General features: G+C 49.3%; 1 protein-coding gene across 3 annotated transcripts in view; it reads left to right on the top strand.

Moving 5' to 3' along the window:
• Window positions 1-21,385, top strand: part of DGLUCY (D-glutamate cyclase) — a 75,488-nt gene that overhangs the window by 15,383 nt on the left and 38,720 nt on the right. For 2 of the 3 annotated variants that reach the window (XM_032344666.1, XM_032344667.1), the window contains 2 exons: window positions 16,371-16,499; window positions 20,391-20,544. In XM_032344666.1, the coding sequence (XP_032200557.1) occupies window positions 16,371-16,499; window positions 20,391-20,544 (283 nt within the window). Of the gene's footprint in view, window positions 1-16,370; window positions 16,500-20,390; window positions 20,545-21,385 lie in introns of those variants that run through there. The other variant, XM_032344668.1, reaches the window with a different exon arrangement.

Below are 21,385 nucleotides of genomic sequence, written 5' to 3'. Positions count from 1 at the left end.
GGTTAAACAAGAATTGTCTTGCTGCATCCTTGCAATAACCACAGAAGCACCATACCTCTTGAGTGTTCAGCATTCCCCTTGTGCAAGTGATGATCTTGAGACCCAGAGAGATTGCATAACCTGGGCAGGGTCCATAGGTAGTAGGGAGTGGAGCTGAAGCTTGGGATTCAGTCCAACTGATCTGACTGTAAAACCCAAGCTCTTCATCTGCGACCCAAGGTTCTCCCATCTTTGGTTAGCGTCTAAATCAGTGGGAATCCTATGGAGCCAGAAGTTTGCAATTTTATCAAGCACTGTGTCCTGGGGATCTATACTTTGAGAGTGCCACCTCCCATAAACGGATAGAGAACTGCTTCCAGCAGAAACAAAGAACCATTTAACAGAAGTCTTTAACCAGAAGCCTCATCCTGGGGTGGAATGAAATGCTGGGCAGACCCGCCTTCTCTGAATACAGGAGGAGATAAGAAGAAGTGATAACATGTAGGGCATTTTATCTCTTCCTGTCCCTCGGGCTTCCCTGCCCCACTCCCCGCCTTAGCCACAGAGAAGTGCCTCTCATTTACCAAAAGAGGTAGAACATTCTCCTCCAGTTGACAAAGAGCCCTGAGCAAGTGTGTGCTGGTTATACGAGAATGCTTAAAACCTCAGGGGGAGTCTGACTGTTCCGAGGAACAGTGTCACCTCTTAATTGAAAAAATACAGACTGAACCACCCAGCAAATCCCCTTTCCTTTCTTTAATAAGTTAGACCGAGGGCTCAGGCTGTCAGATCTGGAACTGTTCACGGCTTGCTGGGCAGAGACAAAAGGAGAAACACTTCGTTATAATCCAAACACAATGAACTTGCCGTGAAACAAAGCAGCTTGGGCCATAACCATTCCTCCTCGGCGCGCTCTGGCTTTCCAGCTGCGAATCTATGTTTGGCAAGGAAGGGGATGGAAAGTTCTCCCCACCTGGTGGCCCATGTTTCCTTGAACTTCTCTATCTCTTTGGCTCCTGGGTAGGGCTGGCCAGCATCCATGGAGCAAGGGTGTGGGACACACACCTATGTGAGAACCGGCCGCTGGGTCATGCCCAGCAAAGAAGAAATAGAACAGAACAGAGCCAAAAGAATGCCAGGCATTGCGCTGGGTGTTCGATACAATGGAATCTTCCCACAGCCCACAGAGGTGTTGGGATTAGATCATCATTTGACAAACGAGACAACCAAGGCACAAATACAGTAACTTGCCCAAGACCAGCCAGATAATAAGAAGTAGAGCCAGCAATCGAACCCAGAGTCCTGGCCCCTTCCGTGTGCCATAGTAAGGGACCCTGCCCTCTGTGTTTGTTCTTCGGGAGAGAGCTTATACTTTCAGTCCAAACAGGTTCTGCTCACAGGCCTTGGCGAAAGGCCACTTGCCCTTGGGCCCAAGAATAATGTAAATACAGTGAGCCATTTATTAAAGATGAGAATACATATGTCGAGCTCTTTGCCCAGCACCTGGTACTTCTTAAAGAACTCGGCAGATCTCCGGGCATCGTCGAGCCCCTGGCCAGGGTGTTCCTGGCTGTAGGATGTTCCCTTGGCCACTGAGTTACAAACACATCCCACGTGACTCCAATGGATGGTCCAAAGAGGAAGAAAAAATGGCTTTGGACTCAAGAAAGTTAGAATCCTAACTGGGGAATTAAAATAATGTCCTTTTTAGAAAAAGGAATAAAAGCTTACTCATAGCCTCCCTATCACACAGGGTCCTCATTTCTAGTCCCAATCTCACCAACGAATAAATGGGTAGCCATGGAGAAAACTTCACCGGGGCCTCATTGTTCTCCGTGGGGAAAATAGGGACACGACCAGTTTTATTGTGAAGCTTCCACGCATGGTTGAGTCCTAAATAAATAGCACACGGGATCCCAGGGGAAAGGAGGTAATGGGATTCGTTGGGCTTCTTCAAGAGCTAGCTTGAGAACTGAGGTCTGAAGGTGATGGCTGCTTTGGAACCCCCAAGAGGAAATCATGTTCGTGGTGCATTTTTCCTCATGATATGGAAAACCCAACTCAAATTGCTTTACACCCAATGGGATTTATTGACCTACGGACCCAACAGAGTCAGAGGGGGAGCCCGTCTGAGACGCAGTGCGGTCCGGGGTTCTAAAGCCATCATGGCGCCAGCACCGGGTCTGAGTGGGGCTTTGGCTGTCACCCTTCACGTGTCTGTTCTGCCCAGAAGCTGGTCTTGCTTAGGAAAGTTAGAAGACTGGAGCGGTCCAGGTCTCACGTCTACAGCCCCTGTGGACCTTCTGTTTCCCATTCGCAAGACAGTCCCAAGGGACATTCTGATTGGACCCACAGAGGCCCCATGAACCACTCCCTGGACGCGGGAGATGGACATACGTGATCACCTTACCTCCGGCCACAGGCTCGGTCCCCAGTTTCTTGGAAGCACATGAATCCTCAGGAGGAAAGTGCGTCCTCTTGGGGGGTGGGACTTGTCAGGGAGATAAGCATTGTAGGGAGATTACATCGGGGAAATTACTTTTACAAAATAAAAGGGACAAGTAGGGGCGCCTGGGTGGCTCAGTCAGGGAAGCATCTGACTCTTGATTTTGACACAGGTCGTGATCTCAGGGTTCTGAGATCAAGTCCCGTGCAGGGAGTCGACTTGAAGATTCTCTCTCCCCCTCTGCCCCTCCCCCCTCCCCAGTGAATAAATAAATCCTTAAAAAAAAGAAAAGAAAAGAAAAAAGGCACAAGTAAGACATGTGTGAGAGTGAGCCCACCATTTTGTTTGGCAGAGTGTTCTTGAGAGGCAGTGGTGAGGAAGGGCAGCCAGCAGAGGCCCCGGGGGCAGCCAGCAGAGGCCCCGGAGCCAGCCATGCCAACCCCAGAGGCCCCAGAGTCAGCCATGCCAACCCCAGGCCTGGCCTGGGTTGAGTTTGGGAGTTTCAGCATCTACCAGGACCTCAGCAAACTCAGGAAACACACCGGTTTCCTTCTATTATAAAGGCTAACCCTTAATTCCTTAAAGAGAGTATTTACTTCACCTTAAAACATTCAGTGGGGGAACAGAGAAGAGGGGAGCCCACCAGGTGCTGAGTCTGGGCTGGAGGCTCTTCCGGCCTCTTCTCCTTGAGTGCCCCAACCTCCCTCTGAGACAGGAAGCGCGACCCCATTTCACAGATGGGAAAGGAAAGGGAAGGGAAGTTGAGTCACTCGGGCAACAGATAGGCAGAGGGGAGATTTGAGTCCCCAGGGGCTGCTTGACTCCAAAAGCCCACAAGCAGAGAACTGGGTTGGGATTTTCTCCGGTTCAGGGGGATTTCATTGTCCTGTGTGTCCCAGTAAATGCTAGGCTCTTGAGCCTTCTGCCTGGTGACACCTGCTGTGAAAGGTGAGCTTGTCCTCAGCCACGTGTGTGCCCAAGGACACTGAGGAAGGTGGGGGTCTGGAGGCAGGGGGCAACTCAGGCCCAGGGGTCCTGCTTACACCTACCCCACCAGGACGGAGGCAGGAAATCAGGCTGGGGAGAAATAGGGCAAGCTGAGCACCCTGTTCTGGCCTTTGTCACATTGTCACCGCCCCCCTCCTCACAGCTTCCTCTCGAGCAGCTCTGCGTTCTCTGCTAGGTGCTCTACGCACAGTGTTTCCTCCACACTCGCAAAACTCTTAAGGCTGGCAATGCCCCCATTTCATAGCTGGGCAAACCAAGGAAGGACCATGAAGGCTGAGGTCACAGGAAGTGGCTTGTCCCTGAGGGCTGTCTTCTGCTCCCCGTGTCATAGATGAGCACATGAACCCAGTGCTCAGAGGTGGCCCCACGGATGTCACAGGGTTGGCTGGTGCCCGAAGCAGGATTCAGACTCATACTCTGCTGGACTCCAGAGCCTGGTGTGAGGCCTGGGCTGGAAAGGATGGCCCTTAACTTCAGGAAAACCTTCTGGGAAGCTGTTTGGTCTCATGGATCTCCCCCTGAAGAGAGTGTCCCAGGTGCTCCCAGAGAAGCTCGTGGTCCACTTTGTTGGAATAAGCGTGTGTCCTTTCTTGGGTCATCTGGATACACGGATGTTACCATCCTTCTCCCCTGTGCCCCACTTTCCCGCCTTCCCCAAACACCTCCCAGGAGGCCTCAAACAAACCCTGGGAGGAGCCATGTCAGAGAGGCTGCCTGGGCCTGGGAGTTTTACCCCCAGGGGCAAGTGGAGCGCAAACTCCCCGGAGCCTCGCGCCACATCACCCCCAAGATGAGGCGGATGCTGAGACCAAGGCTTTTATTTTTCAAAGCCACCTCCAACAAAATCGCGGAAACCGGGAAAGCATGAGGTCTGCGTGAGCACACGAAAGGTCTGACACCAGCTGCGGGAGAAGGGCACTGACTGCGGAAGTGGATTGCCCCCCTTTCCTTCAGGTTCTGTTTTTAGCCTGTGTTTTTCAGAGCAAGTAGGTGCCATGGTGACAGGTACCATAGAAATAGATGGGGCACCCCGCCTAGTGTGGGGCTGCCAAGCTGTTCCCATGGAGATGCACCGAGAGCTGGGGAGCCCGGGCTTCGGCTGTGTGCTGGCTGCCCGCCCGCCAGGACCCCCCAGGGGCCTGGCACACCTGCCAGCCGCTCGGTTAGGGGAGAAGGCGCCTCAGGAGGCTGGCCCGCGGAGGCTCCAAACTCTCTCCCTGTGACTGTCCGAGGTCTCGGTTGGCATCCATCCAAGGGCACCAGTGGGGGCCTTCTCTCTGGGGGATCCCACTGGACCCCCTTCGGGGGCTTGGCCTTTGCCCAGCGTGGGGAGCACCAAGGCCAACAGCGGCCTCTGAACTAATGCCTTGCCATCGGCAGCGTGCCATCCCCTGCAGGGTCCCCATCCTGCCCATATGTGGGACCGGCGTGAAACTCGGTGTCTTGCGATGAGCAACAAGGAGCTTGAGTTGTGGGCTCTGGGTCCCGAACGGCTGGTGTCAGGAATACTCATAAAAGGAAACCTCCGAGAATCTCAGCCACGACCGAGAACAGGGAAGGGCATCATCCCGTCTGAGAGCGTGGTTTTCAGTTTGTGAAAGCTCCGGCCATCAGGACCGAGGCCCGGCCTTGACTATTTCTGGACACGGCCTTAATGGGACTGAAAGACCCTTTGAAACAGCGGGCCAGGCCATCCGGGGTGTTCACACAACCGTCTCCACACAGCCATCGAGAGACATATGTAAATGAGACGGGTCCAAGCTTAGCGCATTTTTACTTGGGTTTACACCAATTACAGTGCCTTCTGAAATGTGACTCGTAGATACTTATGTCCTTTAAACCTGAATTGTACTGGGCTTGGCATAAGAGGGTTAAGTCTAAAGGGCTTGTGTTATTCCAGCTGCCCCAAAATATCTGTTCTGGAACGGGGCTCTCGTCTTATAGTATTTGTTGCCGTACAAGTACGCTGTCAGGTGGCATGCTTCCTTGAGGGAAGGGCAAGTATAATTCTGGACTCATGTATGGTTCTCAGACCAATCATTCCAAGAACTGACCAACTAAAGTCAATTTTCCTCTCAAAGACACACACACACACACACACACACGCCCCTAACAAAGGAATTAAAAAAAAAACCTTTAATAATCAATACTTCCATCAACTCATAAATTATTGCCAAGTAGTTACAGATTATGAAAACCATAGAACTGGAAGGCACTAAAGAAGGGTCTATCCTGGAGATCCTGGGTGGCTCTGTCGGTTAGGTGTCTGCCTTCAGCTCAGGTCATGATTGCAGGGCCCATGGATGGAGCCCTGCATCAGGCTCCCTGCTCAACAGAGAGTCTCCTCCTCCCTTTCTCTCTTTCTCTGCCTCTCCCCCTGCTCGAGCTCATGCATTCGTGCTCTCTCTCTCTCTCTCTCTCTCTAACACATAATAAATAAAACCTTAAAAAAAAAAAAGTTTCTTCTGGCATATCTGGCATTTGACACAAAGGGACCATGGCCCCAAGTGTCAAAGGGCTTTTCTGTTTGGGTCACCATATCTTCTTTTACACCGTGCCAGAATATTACCACTAGGCAAGACCTTTCCCAGTGCTGGAAGTGCGTGGAGCCACCAGCTCCTCCAGCCAGCGAGTTGTGCCCACTGTGACTCTAAAGTAGGCTTGTAGGTCATGCCATTGGTTGAGCTGTGCAGTGAATAGCTAGCTAGACATTAAAGCAACTGTTAGGTTTATCCCTAGTATTCACCCATGGAACTATGTGACAGCATTTACCGGTACTAACATCGTATACTTAACCTGCATCTGGGTGGCTGTGTCACACTTAATGGCTGTGGGAATTTGCTCCCACAGAGCATTCCAGTACCTCCGTATTAAATACGCAGACGCGCGAGTTCTAGTTTTATAGGGCCAAGCAAACTATGAAACAGAAGGGTTTGCCTTGTTTGCCCATAGCGATCTCATACCTTGGAGTTCTGCCACTAGGTTGGGTTGCTTTATTTAGCTAAGTAACCGAAAGCAGATTTACTTTGAAGAATGAGCTCTCAAATATTCTATAACTCTCTAAGAATGGACATTCACAGTTTGGCAGAGAGTTTTTTCTAAATTTCTACAGAGTCGTAAAGTTACTGCTTGGCCATGTGAAGCATAGACATGAAAATTTTCCTTTTCCAAGATACGCTCTTTCTCATGGAGCTGGAACAGGAAGCCTGAGCTGGAGAATATTTGACACTGAATTCAAGACACACACCGACACCTGTGTCACTTTTCACAGCAACAGTCAGAAACTGAACATTTAATGTGAATGCACCTTAACAATCACAGTTTCCTTTGTTCAATTTACATTTCATGTTGTAGTAAAACTGATAGAACATAAAATTTACTCTCTTAACCAGTTTTACATGTACAATTCAGTGACATTGAAGACATCCATGTAGTCCTACAACCATCACCACTCTCCATCTCCAGAACTTTTCATCATCCCAGACTTACAGTCTGTTCCCGATAGATACTAACTCCCCATTGCCCCCATTTCAGCCCCTGGCAACCACCCTTCTACTTTCTGTCTCTATGAATTTGACTATTCCAGGTTCCTCTTATAAGTGCCATCATACAGTATTTGTCCCTTGTGGTGGGCTTTTTTTACTTATCATAATGCCTTTTTACCCTTAAAGATTTACTTATTTACTTGACAGAGAGCACGAGTGGGAGGGGCAAAGGGAGAGTGAGCGAGAATCCCAAGCAGACTCTGCACGGAACGTGGAGCCTGATGCAGGGCTCAATTCCACGACCCTGAGATCAGGACCTGAGCCGAAACCAAGTCAGATGCTCGGTCGACTACCAAGTCAACTACACCGTTGAGGTGCCCCACTCATCCTAATGTCTTTAAGCTTCATCCTTATCGTAGCATCTGTTAGAATTTCCTCCCTTTTGACAGCTAAATACTATTCCATTGAAGGTATATGTCACATTTTTTTTAATTACAATTTAATTTTTCAATACTTGTTTATCATCATTTCTGATGATGAAACAATCACAAAGTGTCAGGAAAATTGCCAGGGTGGTACCAAACAACAACAACAAAAAAAATCCTCTTTTTTTTTTCTTGAACTTCTCAGGAATAAGTTGTCCCAATAACTCCATCATTTTCTAATACTGTCCTATGTTTTTCCTACAAAGACACTTCTCCACCTAACCACAATACAACCAATTTTTGCAGTCGTGTCTTTTACAAGAGGATCCAGTTCAAAATCCCTCTTGGATTTAGGCATTTCTGCTTAGTCTCCTTCTGTCTAGAAGCACAGCTTCTCGGTGTCTCCTTGACTTTCATGATTTTGACACTTTTAAAGATTAAAGAACATCCCTCAGTTAAGATCAGATTTAAGTTATGCATTGTGGCGGGAATATCGTAACAGTGACTGCCTTCTCCTTGTATCCTACCAAGGGATCTGTCATTTTGGTTTGCTCCTATACTTTGACCACATGGATCAAGGTGGTGTCTCCCAGGTCTCTTCAAGATAAAACTAGTCTTTTCCTCTTCGTAATGGATAGGTATTTTATGGGGAGGAACTTCGAAACTGTGTCACTATCTTCTTCCTCATCAACTTATATTATCCTCACATGAATGTATGGATTCCTATATTAGTTAGTGGGTTATATCCATTCCCATCATTATTTAATTTAAAGCTCACACTGTCCCCAATTTGACTGCTGATATCTCTCTCATTCTGTGTCCATTCTGTATTGCCCCATCATTCTTTGAGCATGTCCTCACTTTCTAGCACAACGAGATGTTCTAGGCTCATCTTCTGACTTCCTGGTCTCAGTTGTGGAATCAACCATTTTTCCAAGGACTCCTCACTCATTTTAATGGCAGATGGTATTTTGAATCCAAGAGTGGGACACCAGATGGGCTCGTGCCTATTGAAATGTTGCTGCTCCCAGGCAGAGCTAAGGAATATATGTTTCCCTTCATGTAGGTGCACACACACACAGAGGTACATGCACACATGGGTATACTCCTTACCCTCTGATGCTACATACTAGGCCACCATTCTCTGACCCTAGGAAGCATCCCTCCTTGCCCTGAATCAGCCAGTGACACTACAGGCCAGGCCACCCTCCCTGGGGATGTCCTCCTCATCACTTGAGCTCCAATCCCCTGCTTTGGGCCACCATGGCTCCTTCCTTCTCTCCCCCACCATGGACCTAATGACTCTAGGTAGGACTGAATTGTTTAGGAAGGGGAAGTAAAAGGGACCACCATTGACTTTGGTTGAGAAAACTGTTTTGTTAACAATCTTTTTGCTTATTGGGAGCATGTGTATCTGACCTCTTAGATAAACAATACTAAGCATGACTGCCAGCATTTCCCCTGATCTTTTGTCTCTGTGATTATAATGAAACTAAATGTATGAATTATTTATTACAGTTAGGATGCTTCTTCCATATGACGGCATCTATTTCCAAACATACCATTGTATTTGGGCTGTCATCATGCACTCTCCCGGCAAATGTTGAGTAACCCCCACGACAGAAATTTATGAGTGAGGAAAAGTTCTGTACACCTACTTGCTCTGCTCTTCCATTATCAAGTTGTAGGACTCTATGCAATGGATCCAGGGACCTCAAAAAAAACAGAAATGGAGTTTTGTATTACTGTGAATTGGCTTGTGCTTGTGAATAAGTGAGATACTCCTGGCAGGGCTGTGAACATCAAGGAAATGCACTGGGTCTCCTACTAATTTTTTCGTACCCCTCAAAGTCAGGGGTAAGCACAATCCTGCTTCTGGTGTAGGAGCTCCCCGTGCTTGTTAGCCAACAGAACCATGATGACTTCATCACGGCAGTGAGGGAGAAAGGGTGTGAGTTTCAAATGCTGGTGGATGTCTTCCTCCTTGACCTCCATGATCTCAAATTCCTGCTTGCAATACTTGCTTCCCTGGGTTTCTGAGCCGTATGGTTTCTCTCCTGCCTCCTGGGCTTTCTCATCATGGTTGTCTTTGTGCCTGTCACTTGCTCTGCTTGTCTCCCCCAACAGTGGACTTTTATTGGGTGTTTTCCAAGATACAGCAAGGAATAAAGCAGATCAGAAGTCCTTCCCTGGCGGAACTGAAGGGAAACAGAAAGCCTCTCTCTCTCTCTCTCTCTCTCTCTCTCTCTCTGTGTGTGTGTGTGTGTGTGTGTGTGTGTGTGTGTGATTTTTTTTATTCCCATTTCAGAGGAGCAACAGTTATGGACGCCTGGAAGGGTGCTGAGCCCTGGCTGGTTCAGCCCAGCAAATGAAGTGTTAAGGCGCCCACTCTCCTTCAGGGTTCTTGTCTAGGAGGGAGACTTTCTGGACGCTCATCCTTTAGCAAGTCTCCCCTCTCCTCTGCCAGATTCCTGCTTAGCTTGCCCTGCGGTCCAGTCCCCTACCTGTCCCCGGAAACTTCCTGGTAAAAGGCGAGTCTTACTGAGTCCCTCTACCACGAAACACCATGACTTCCCTTCGCTCTTGGATCACCCGGGAGCTGACTTCTGCTTGCCCTCCCAGACCCTGCTCCCCAACCTCCTCCTTTACCTCAAATATTCCAGCAGCACAAGAAGCCGGTTCCCTTCACACACCTTCCTGCTTTTGCTCATGCTATCTCCTGGCCTAGAGATCCCCCTCCCTACCCGTCTGCTAGTCTGACCCCCACTCTTGCTGGTAGACCCAGCCTCTTTCCCTCCTCCCCTCCCAGTCCACGTGGCCCAGGAACGCTTAGCACGTGGTGTTGCAGCTACAGAAGACAGATAGGGCGGTAATTATGTGCTGTCTCTGGGGGTGGTAAACCCCCCGTGAGCGGGGGCGGGGGCTGTCTTCTTCCCCGAAGTCCCTGCCGCAGGCTGGGTGCCGAGTGACAAACAGGTGGCCCTTCCAGGGCGCTAAGTGCGGATCCCTGGCTAAGAACTGTTCTAAGACTCTCACATGTGCCAGCTCCTCGGATCCTTCCCACCACTCAGTGCACAGATTGTTATTAACCCCGGTTTACGGAGGCGAAGGTGGGCACGGGGAGGTCGGTGATCCCCTGCCGAGTGTGGAGGCCGGTTTGGGATCCTCACAGCCTCCCTGTCATTGTGCTCTCTACCGCCATGCCTGCTGGATGACAGTTGGAGGATGGATTGTACCTGGACTCTAGATACCTAGCGGTCACCCAGGAAATGACAGCTGTCATTGTTATCACCATGCTGTCCACTCTCCCAGGCGTGCAGAACTTTTACATGGGGATAAGTTTTGCTTTACTCACCTCCATGTACTCAGTGCAACCCACACAGTAGGAACTAAATAATGTTTCCCAAATGAATGAAAAACTTATGACAAATGTATAAGGAATGACTTCAAATTTATTATTATTTTATTATTATTATTTGATTTAAGAGAGGGAGAGAGGGAGAGAGGGGTGGAGGAGTGAGGCAGAAGGAGAGAGAGTCTTAAGCAGGCTTCGTGCTCACAAAAGAGCCCGATGGGGGACTCAGTTTCGCAACCCTTGAGATATAACCTGAGCTGAAATGAAGAGTCTGATGCAGGGGCGCACGGGTGTCTTAGTTAAGAATCTGTCTTCGGCTCAGGTCATGATCTCAGGGTCCTGGGAAGGAGCCCTACATTGGACTCCCTGCCCAGTGGGGAGTCTGCTTCTCCCTCTGTCCTTCTCCCAATTCATTCTCTCTCTCTCTGTCTCAAATAAATAAATAAATATCTTAAAAAAGAAAAGAGTTAGATGCTTAACCGACTGAGCCCCCCAATGCTCCCAGGAATGACTTATTTGATCATAATATTTTATTTCTTTATAAAGAACCTAGTCCTGGGGTGCCCAGGTAGCTCAGTCGGTAGAGCATACGACCGCAGGTCTCAAGGTTGTGAGTTCAAGCCCCACACTGGGTATAGAGATGACTTTAAAAATATCTGATTCTAACTTCCTTATATATGTTTAAATTAAATGTCATTTTTAAATCACATAATATGTCCATGTTGTCCCACTCAAAGGTGCAGGAAGGATAGATGCAAAAGATACCTCTTCCCTCAGGGTCACCCCATGGCACAACTCTAGAGGGCGCCATTCACATAAAATACAGTGTGGCAGCCACTGCTCCTGCTCAGGACCCCATCCACCTAATTTCCCTCTCTATAGGCAGCTCTTCTCCAACCTTCCAGAGATCATCCAATACACTCAAACGCATCATGGGTGTTATTCAACATAGAATAACCTTGCCTTGTGTTATTCATTTTATCCATTTTCCATTGTTCATTTTATGTCTTTGGGAAATTATTTCACATGAAGTGTATAGATTAGCTTCATTCTTTATAGTGGTTACATAATATCTCTTTGTATGGTAGGGATGTACCATAGCTTAGTTACTCTTCTATTTAACCAGTCCTCCATGTATCTGATCAACCTCTATTAGGTTGTTTCTAAATTGTTTCTATTACAAATAGGGCTGCCTTGTGCTCCTATCATTTGGCCCCACTGCTTGAGCACATCTGGAGCATGTCTTCCTACAATTGGATTACTTGGGTAAAGCAGAGAAATGAATTTCTAATGGTGGAATTTCAGTTATCTATGACAGGCATAGCTGAGATATTTTTACACTGAGCTTTGGGGCGTGTCAGATCCTTCTAAGGAACTGATGGGCTGTGGGCCCCTCTCTGGTATATTTGAGGCTAGAGAATGATATTTGTGGACCTGAAGTTTGTTATTCTCTAAAGAGAAGAGAATTCACAGTGTAAAGTAGCTTCTTAGGGTCCAACCAGTGCTCACTGATTAGTCCCTTACTTAGAGTAAGACCTCACTGGGCATTGGGGCACCTGGACCACTCAGGGCCACTCATTAGTGAGTGGAGGCCCTGATGGAATGCCTGAGAAACTTCACTTTGTGTGGTCTAATGGTTTGAACCCATTCTCTACCTTTGAGTTCAGTCCCCCCAAAACACATAGAGACCCAAGAGACTCTGGCTCTGGAAATGTGGGAAAAGGGGAAAGTCCCTGCTATTCCTACTAAGGATGTGATTCTTTTTTTTTTCTTTTTCTTTATTTTATTTATTTATTTATTTATTTTTTGAGAGAGAGAGAGAGGACATGAGTGGGAGGGGCTGAGGGAGAGGGAGAGAGAATCTGAAGCAGACTGCTCTGAGCAGGTAGCCTGACATGGGGCTCGAACTCACAACCCTGAGATCATAACCTGAGCAGAAACCAAGAGTGGGATGCATAACAACTGTGCCACCCAAGCCTCAGGATGAGATTCCTATTAATACAGAGGATGGGCACCTGGGTGGCTCAGTGGGTTAAAGCCTCTGCCTTCAGCTCAGGTCATGATCCCAGGGTCCTGGGATCGAGCCCCACATCGAGCTCTCTGCTCAGCGGGGAGCCTGCTTCCCTTCCTCTCTCTCTCTGCCTGCCTCTCTGCCTACTTGTGATTTCTGTCTGTCAAATAAATAAATAAAATCTTTAAAATAATACAGAGGATGGATAGTGGGATGGATGGATATGCATATACATAGACATAGGAAGGTAGAGTCAGTCAAATAAGCATGCACTTAGACTTTGTTCTTGGGGTTGAGCTCTACAATTTACTAGTTATGGGATTTCAGGGAGTTTCTTTGGTCTCCCCAAGACCCATTCCTTGTCCATAATGGGGTTGACAATGTCTTCTTTGTGAGGCAGTGATGAGGAAGCAATGGTTGTAGACCAGTGAGAAGAAAGGGTCTGCCTCACAGTGGGTTTTCGTAGGGTGACTGCTATCATTTATTATATGATCAGGCATTCTCTGGTTGGTGTATTGAAGGCACTTCTCTGGCAGGAGCCAATGAGCACGCACTTCATGCCCTGTTTGACCCCTGCCTCCAGGGGATGGCTCTGTAAGGGAGGGGTTCTCAGTCTTCTTTCCCTCCTGACATACACAGTGGATGGTATTTGCATGCTGGGCACCCTCCCAGTGTGCATTTCACAGGGCAGGATTTCAAGCTGCCCTCATTTATCTGCAGGCCAGGAAAGCAACCTTATTACAGAAATGACCTAGATCCACTTACATTTATATTAAAACAATAAATAAATAAAAGAGAAGAAAAAAAGAGAAGGTTTGGGTGTTTGGGCTATAATTTGTTGGCAAAACAGGACCCCGTTCCCACCGGCTATCTTCTTGAGTGATAATAATGAGGGGAAAGGGCTCACAGGTTCCCCTGGGGTCTCTCATTTTGGTAGGTTTGGCGTAAAATCCATTCTCTCCAATAGGTATGAGGTGAAGGCCATTATCAGTGTGGTCTGGCCATCGTCCCCACCCGATTATGGAATGGTTCTCTCTTTGACCTTTGCTGAGTGCCTGGGTGAGGTGCTAAGCCTTCTGCTGTGACCCTGGGGGAACCACAGACATCAGGCCTGCAGCTGGCCAAGAGGTCAGGCCTGCCGCATCCAGGAGGGCTCTCTCAGCCCAGCGGGCAAGCTCAGGCTTGACCTGTGGAAGCAGCTGCTTTAACACTTAGTATCTTCCCCTGGGGAATGGAATCCTATCTCACCTGACCCTCCAGGCACACAGCCCCCTCAGCCCTATGGGACCAACTGTTCTCTCCTCTGTGTCCCTAAAGCACTTTGTTCTGTAGCCATGAAAGCACTCACCATTGGTTTGAAATACATCTCTACCCTTTCCAGGGCAATGATTTCTTATGTTTTGTTTGCTATAGAGTTTTCATACAATCTCAAATTCTCCATTAAAATGGCTGTGGGGTTCTCATGGTTTTCTATCTATGAACTTGGAGTTGAAAACATACATTGGTGGTTTGGAATCTCATTGGGTTCTTCTCTAGATGGAAAGGGTTGTGGAGGGGTGCCTGGGCGGCTCAGTCTGTTAAGCATCTGCCTTGGGCTCAGGTCATGATGCTGGAGTCCCAGAATTGGGATTGGGATTGAACACCACATCAGGCTAGCTGCTCAGCAGGGGGTCTGCTTCTCCCTCTTCCTCTCCCCACTACCCCAGACTTGTGTTTTCTCTCTCTCACTCGTTCACTCTCTGTGTCTTTCTCAAATAAATAAACAAATTCTTTAGGGAAAAAAAACACGGAAAGGGTTGTGGAACATCTTGCTTGTCCAGAACCTTCACTGTGGACACTGCCCTGGATTCCTGCTGTCATCCATTCTACAGTCAGCTAGTCATTCAATGAACACTGAACTCCCACTTTTGTGTCAGGCACGGGGCTAGGCAAATGGTATATTGAGAGGGAGAGGACTGGGCTGTGCCTTGGAGCCTGACCCGATGTGACTGTCTAACCCTAGATTGTTTTGTAATTGGAGTCTAGGCAACATACAATGTTGTATTAGTATCAGGTGTACAAATACCGATTCAATAATTGATATGCATTACTCAGTGCTCACCATAAGAGTGATAGTCACTGCCTGTCGACAACACAGGACTACAATGTTATCGACCATATTCTCTATGCTGTACTTTTCACCTCGTTTTTTCCCTTTCTTCACCTACTTAGCCCTAGATTTTAAAAATAAAACTGCCAGCTATTTTACCAGCAAAAATGGGCCTATTTGGAGATAGCAGAGAATTGCAATTTAGGGCAAGCCAGCTGTGGCCAAACCACAGGCAAGTCCAGAGGCGAGTCCAGGGGGGCAAAGGAAAGAGGTAGCTCTTTTCCAGAGAAAGGCTGTTGCAGAAACAAAGAGTCACTGGAGTAAACTCGGGGTTGAGGCTCCTCATTGACTGGGCTGTTGTGGGAGAGGAGGAAACCTTTCTTCCTCCTACTGGGGTGGTGAAATAGCAGCTCAAATCGAACTTGGCAAGTGCAAGGTGGAGGGCTTCTGTTGGGTGGGCCAAGGGTAGGGTGCGAGAGCGCCCCCTGCTGGCCTCCTAGCTCCATTTTTAAACCAAACTATAAACAGCAGTAAACGGAAGGTTTCGTTTTAAGAATTTTCACAGGGAAGTCAACATACAGGATTCCTTTCTGGGTGTAATTTCCTAGAGCTTGGACACCATCTCCATATTTTAAAGTCTACAGTATTTTATTCATTCACCAAAAGTCTCTGTGAGGCACGGTACCTAGAGTCGTGGGGGCGGAGCAGGGAGTGTAAAGCAGACAACATGAAACCTCTTCCTTCTGGGCACCCAAATCTAAGTAAGAGGAGTCACACGTGGGCAGAACATCTGGCCTCTCGTTTTGTTTGTGAGTGCACGCGGTATGCCATTGTCTGTTCTCTGGCGCGGGGGTGCTTCAGCGGCGTAAGCCCCGGGAGAGGTCCAGGAGGTGGCCCTGCTCTCCAGACACGTGGGAGTCTCCCTGGGAAAGAGAAAGGGGCGATTCAGAGTCAAGAGAAGCATCAGGCCCAAGTCAGTGGCTCAGAGAACACTCTGGGGGCACAGAGGCCCAGCAGCAGTGGGTGTGGGCCTTGGGGCCGCTGCCTAGACACGGAAGACACCAGCTGGTTTTGAGGAATGGGAAAGCCTTCAGGAGGGAGGGATAGAGGGCTTTCCAGCGCAGGAAAAGGGCTTGAGCAAAACTCTTGAAGTTCTGGGCATTTCTCATTAAAAACTGAGACATGAGGGGCCCCTGGGTGGCTCATCTGGATCTAGGTTTCCGCTCAGGTCATGATCTCAAGGTCAAGAGATCAAGCCCCGCGTTGACTGCGCACTTGGGCCGAGCAGGGGAGTCCGTTTGAGATTCTCTCCCTCTCCCTCTGCCCCTCCTCTCTCTCTCTCTCTCTCTTTCTCTCTCTCTCTCAAAATGAATAAATAAAATCTGAAAAAAAAAAAAAAGAGAAAGAGGAAAGGAAGTAACAGATATAAGATGGGAGTTTACTCCAAACAATGCCCACCCAGGGCAGGGCCAGGATAGGGCCAGCGGGGAGGTGGTAGGTACCCGAGGCCCAGTCTGCCGTCTTCGGGAGAGCTGCGCCCCTCATTTTGTCCCCCTTCTTCCCTTCACCCAGACTCTGGCCCCTTCGAGGACGCCATGATATCCTTCACACGCCACCTGAAGTCCTGCCTTGCGCCTGCTGCCAGGACCCTGATTCTACAAAAGACGCCAAACATCAGGAGTGTGTCCGGCATGGCCGGGGGTGAGTGGTGCCAGACGGTTTAAAAAAGAAAGAAAAAGTCCCTAGAAATACGAGCTGTCCCGGGCCCAGGAATCCCTGAGATTTCTAGCTTCTGCTTGGGCAACAGGAAGTAAGGGCAGGAGGCTATTACTTCCCGTCGCTGCTTGATTTCGCAGAAGAAGATGTGGCACCTGGGCCAAGACTCAGGTGTGAAAACCTTATCAGACGGCTCAGCACCAGCAGTTCTGCCCGGTCACCTCCCCACCTCCACGGGGGGGGGGGGGGGGGGGGGTGGCACCGCCCGTGGCCTTAAACCATGCAGTGGGTTTTCCCTCGGGGGAAAGTTGCCCCCACATCACACTGCATTTTAATCTGGCTTTGATTCAGACCAATTATCCCGGGTTTGGTCTCCTCTGGGTGCACCGTCTCCTGTGAGAGAAAACAGACATTCAAGTTGTCACTGACCCGAGTCCCAGCAAAATTTCATGACAAGGAAGACTTTTCTGGAAACGGAAATGGCCAGAGGGAGAGCCAGCGGCATGGTTTCAAGTGCTAGAGCAGGACAGTTTTCATTGCTGATTGACACGTCTGGCTCTGTTGCTATTTCCAGGCCAGTAGAATTGTCTATTGTTGCATAACAAAGCGCCCCCAAATTAAGCAGCTTAAACCATTTTCTGCCATGAGGCTGTGCAGAGTGGGTTGTTCTTCTGCCTCACGGGCTGTCCTGTCTGCTGGGGCTGGACTGTCTATGAGAGCTCCTTCCCTCATGTATCTCTGGAGTGTCCTCTGGGAGGATCTGGAGCAGCCAGGGCTGGCCTCGTGCTTCTGCCTTGCCAGGAAGCCTCCCTAGCAATGGCAGCCCAACTTCTTTACAAGGTAGCTCAGGATTCCAGGAGAATGGTCCATAATTAGCACATATTAAACACCTGCTTGAGCCACACTTCCTAGCGTCCTGTTGTCAAAGCAAGGCATGTGGCCAAGGACAGTGTCAACTGGGAAGGGGCCACTCAGGGCTGTGAACATGGGGGAATGTGCCTTACTGAAAGCCACCAAGGTTATGATCTCCCACAGCCTTTTGTGCACACGACACACCAGGGAACACCAGCTGTACCCCCAGTTCCCTAGAACTTCCGGGAGCCAAGAGAGCCACGTGTATCGGAGAGACTGGGTGCAAGTCCCCGCTTGGCCCCTTACTGACCAAAGCTGTGGGTGAGCCGTGTGACCTCTCTAAGCCCACCTGGGAACTGGAAGTAACAATACAATCCTCCCTAAGGAGCTCGTGGCTAAGATGGTCCATCCAAGTCGGCCGCTGTCATAGAATGTGCCACAAGGAAAGACGCTCATTTTGCAGAACATCTGGAACACCCCAGTTCGGGACTGTCTTCCAGGGATTTACATCAAATTAGGAACATTAAAGGAGCTTTTCTCTCTCTCCCTCTCTCTCATCATTAAATTAAAAAGGAAAAAGGAAAATATTGCATTGAGGTAAAAGGACTCAGAAGACTCACTTCATTTCTCTTCACAAAGAAAAAGCCATTAGGACCTTAGCTAGAGCTACCCAGGGGTTGCAGCAATCACTTCAGACCCTCCCCTCACGCGTCCATCACCCCCTCCAAAGAGCCACACGTCACAGAGCCCTCTCTTGGTGTCCTGCCACTAATGGGGGCAACTCAGGGGACTCTCTCCAATCAGCAGTGGAGATGAACAAACCCCAAACACAGTGCAGTCTGAAGTGCATTTAATAAAAAAGAAAACAAAGAAGCTTTGTGCACATAATACCTCTCTGATTTGTGGTATTCAAAATCCAATTTGCTCTCGCAACAGGCTTTGGAGGTGAGAGAGAGCAGCTGAGGAAAGCCAGGCTTCTAGGCTGGCTGAATTCCCTTCTACCCCCCTCTAGAATATTTTTGGAGACACACTGGGCTTGCTCGAGACATACAGTCAGCTTCCTTGGGCTTGCAGGGGCTGGGAGTGTCCAGTCTGTCCGCATTTTGAAAGTCTGCAGCGTTGGCAGGCACTGAGGGTTTGAGGTCATGAGTTTCAGGCTGTTAGACACAAAGGCTTGTTCTAGAACTTTCCCTGCGGATGGTTGCAGCTGCTTCATTCCACCATCCCCAAGGAAGAAGGTGCCAGAGGGCATGGTGGACCCATCCTCGGGAGGCACGGTGCCTGCAGACGTGTGGTGACCCAAGAGGGACTCAGGGGTTCCCCCCATCTCAGGCTTAAGTCCTGGCTGTGCCACTCGCCAGCTATGTGATGTCACTCATCCCTTCGAGGCTTGTTCTCCTCGTGTATAAAATACAAGTGACCACATCTATAAATGACTCTGCACGTAGTAAGCACTCCAAAAGTACCAACTGACAGTTTCATGGTAAAAAACAGAGGGCCGCACGTTGATACAGCAAACTGAGCATTTAGAATTGTCACCAAGTTCATTTCTTCAAATCGGCGTAATTACATTTTTCTTTGGGATGGTCTTTTTAAAGGAAATAATTTTTTAAAAAAACATAACTTTTCTTGTTTGTTTTTTCTTCAGTTACAGAAAGATGCTATTTATTACATAAATTTTAGAATATTGAGAAAAGCATAAAAGAGAACATAAAAAAGCACCCAGTCTTGTCACTGGAGATCACCAGATTAATGTGCAGATGTATTTCCTTCTAGTTCTTTCTCTCATCAATTTATTAAAAGGAGAATACCCCAAAAATACTGTTTTGTTATCTGGTATTGTTTCTTTTTAATCCTATGCTACCAACATCTTTTCATATCATTAAATATTCCTTCTGTCCCATAATTTTAAATGTCTACACCGCATTCCACTGAATGAATGTAACTCCAACTCCTGCTTCCTGTACATCTGTCTGCTGGGTAATTGACGCACAGGAACGAACTCACGGGGTTCCCTTTGAGGTGGGTGTCATTATGACCATCATGTCCGTGGGAGTACCACGGCGGAGGGTCACACTGCTGCTTGGAGGCAGAATCAGGATTCAAACACAGTTCCGTTTACCCCAGAGGAAGTCATGGCATGCAAGGTGAGGGGGTCCTCCTCCGTGGCTGCAGCAAGCCCGTCTGCTTGGAGGGAGAGTCAAGGATCCTGGGAGCCTGCTCAGCCAAGAATCTGCCCAGCAGAAGACACAAGCAGTCTCTGTCCCATAAAGGATACCCCAATGGCTAATAAAATGTGCGGGAGGGCTCCCAGCTGTTTCTAGCCTCAGGGCAATACGACCCCAGAGTGCCCTGCCAAGGGGCTAGAATGTAAAGATGGGCAACCCAAGCATTGGGGAAGAGAAGGAGCCAGCAAGAACCCACATAACCATTTTGGAAACTGCTTTGCTGAACTAATAAAGCTGGACATGCACACACCCTACCACCCCAGGTCTATGCCAAACAGAAATGCACGCAGGCAAGCCCCAAATCCCATCTATTAATATGTTCGTGAGCGCACCATAGATAAGAACCCCAAACCGGAAGACACTCGAATGTCCATCTGCAACAGGGCTGGGTAAGTACGTCGCGGTAGAGACGGTATCACCCAGCAACGAGGTTGAACAAGCTACCGTCAAACGCGGCAGAAAGGATGGCTCTCCCGAACTCATGGCTGGGTGACAGAAGCCAGACCCAGAAGGCTCACGCTGTAGGATTCCATCAGAGGAAGAACAGGCAAAAGTAACCCGTGGTGTTAGAAGTGGGGGTGATGATCGTGAGGGGCCTGGAGAGATACTGGGACATTGATAATGTTCCATTTCTTGACCTAGGTGCTGGTGACCCGGGTAGGTTCATTTCCTGAAAATTCACCAAGCTGTATACCGAAGGGCATTTTTCTGTGCTGGGCTACAAGAAAGAGTTCAAATGAAGTTTCCACCAAGAAGCGACTGACGAGGCATGTGTCTTCTCTCGCCCCAAACCTAGGGCTCCGACCCGCCAGCGTGGTGGTCCTGCACCGGTCCCTGGCTCCAGCCTTTGAAAAGTTCTGCCAAGCCAACGATGGCCCTCTGCCCCTGCTGGGCCTCTGCGAGCCAGGCACGTGGTCCCTGCCTGCCCTGAACGCAGTCCCAGACCCCAGGTAAAATGCTTGGGAGTGTCAACAGGGACCTCTGTGTCCGGCCACAGGGACCCTCCACGCCTGGCACAGAGCCTTGCTCATGACTCTCTCAGAAACGAGCTGTCCTCCCCTCCATTCCCATCCCTACCCCATTCCCGTCCTCTGCCCCTGCTCCGGGAAGAATCTTGGGGACCACCCAGAAAGTCCCGCACTGGCTGCGGAATTGCTGACACTGTCACCCACCCCCTTCATGACCCAGGCCAGAAACCGTCGGCACAGCCTGCGGAAGAAGACAGAAACACTCGTAGGGGCCATCCCTGGAGACAGCCATTGCTGACCCTGGGCAGTGTGTCCCCCCAGACTCAGGAATAGAACATACGGCTTCACGGTCCCGCGGACGGCTTCCACAGTAGCATCGTAGGGAGCCGCCCATGCTCCCACCGCCCCGGCTCAGGCCCCCATCTTCTCTGGCTTCTACTCGCCCACCAGAGCGACTTTTCCCAATGCGACATCTGGTCGCCTGACTCTCCCACTTCAAATCTTCAGTGCCTTCCCGTGCCTTGCATCTTAGCCTGATGGCAAGACCTGTGTGGGGCGGCTGGGGGAGGGGACTCAGTCGGTTGAGCGTCTGACTCTTGATTTCAGCTCAGGTCATGATCTCAGGGTTGTGAGATTGAGCCCGTGTCGGGCCTGCGATCTGCAGGGAGTCTGTTTTTCTCCCTCTCTCCCTCTCCCTGCTCACACACGTGTGCGCTCGCTCACTCTCACTCTCTAACAAAATCTTTAAAAGGCCTGTAGTGACTTGGCCCCGGCTCCGTGTTCTTCCCCACCCCTGACACTCCGGCCATCCCCAGTCCTCTCC

This window comes from Mustela erminea, chromosome 5 (assembly GCF_009829155.1).
Source record: "Mustela erminea isolate mMusErm1 chromosome 5, mMusErm1.Pri, whole genome shotgun sequence".
Lineage (NCBI taxonomy): Eukaryota > Metazoa > Chordata > Mammalia > Carnivora > Mustelidae > Mustela > Mustela erminea.
Note: the sequence above shows the minus strand (reverse complement) of the source record. Positions and strands in the feature narration are given on the sequence as shown.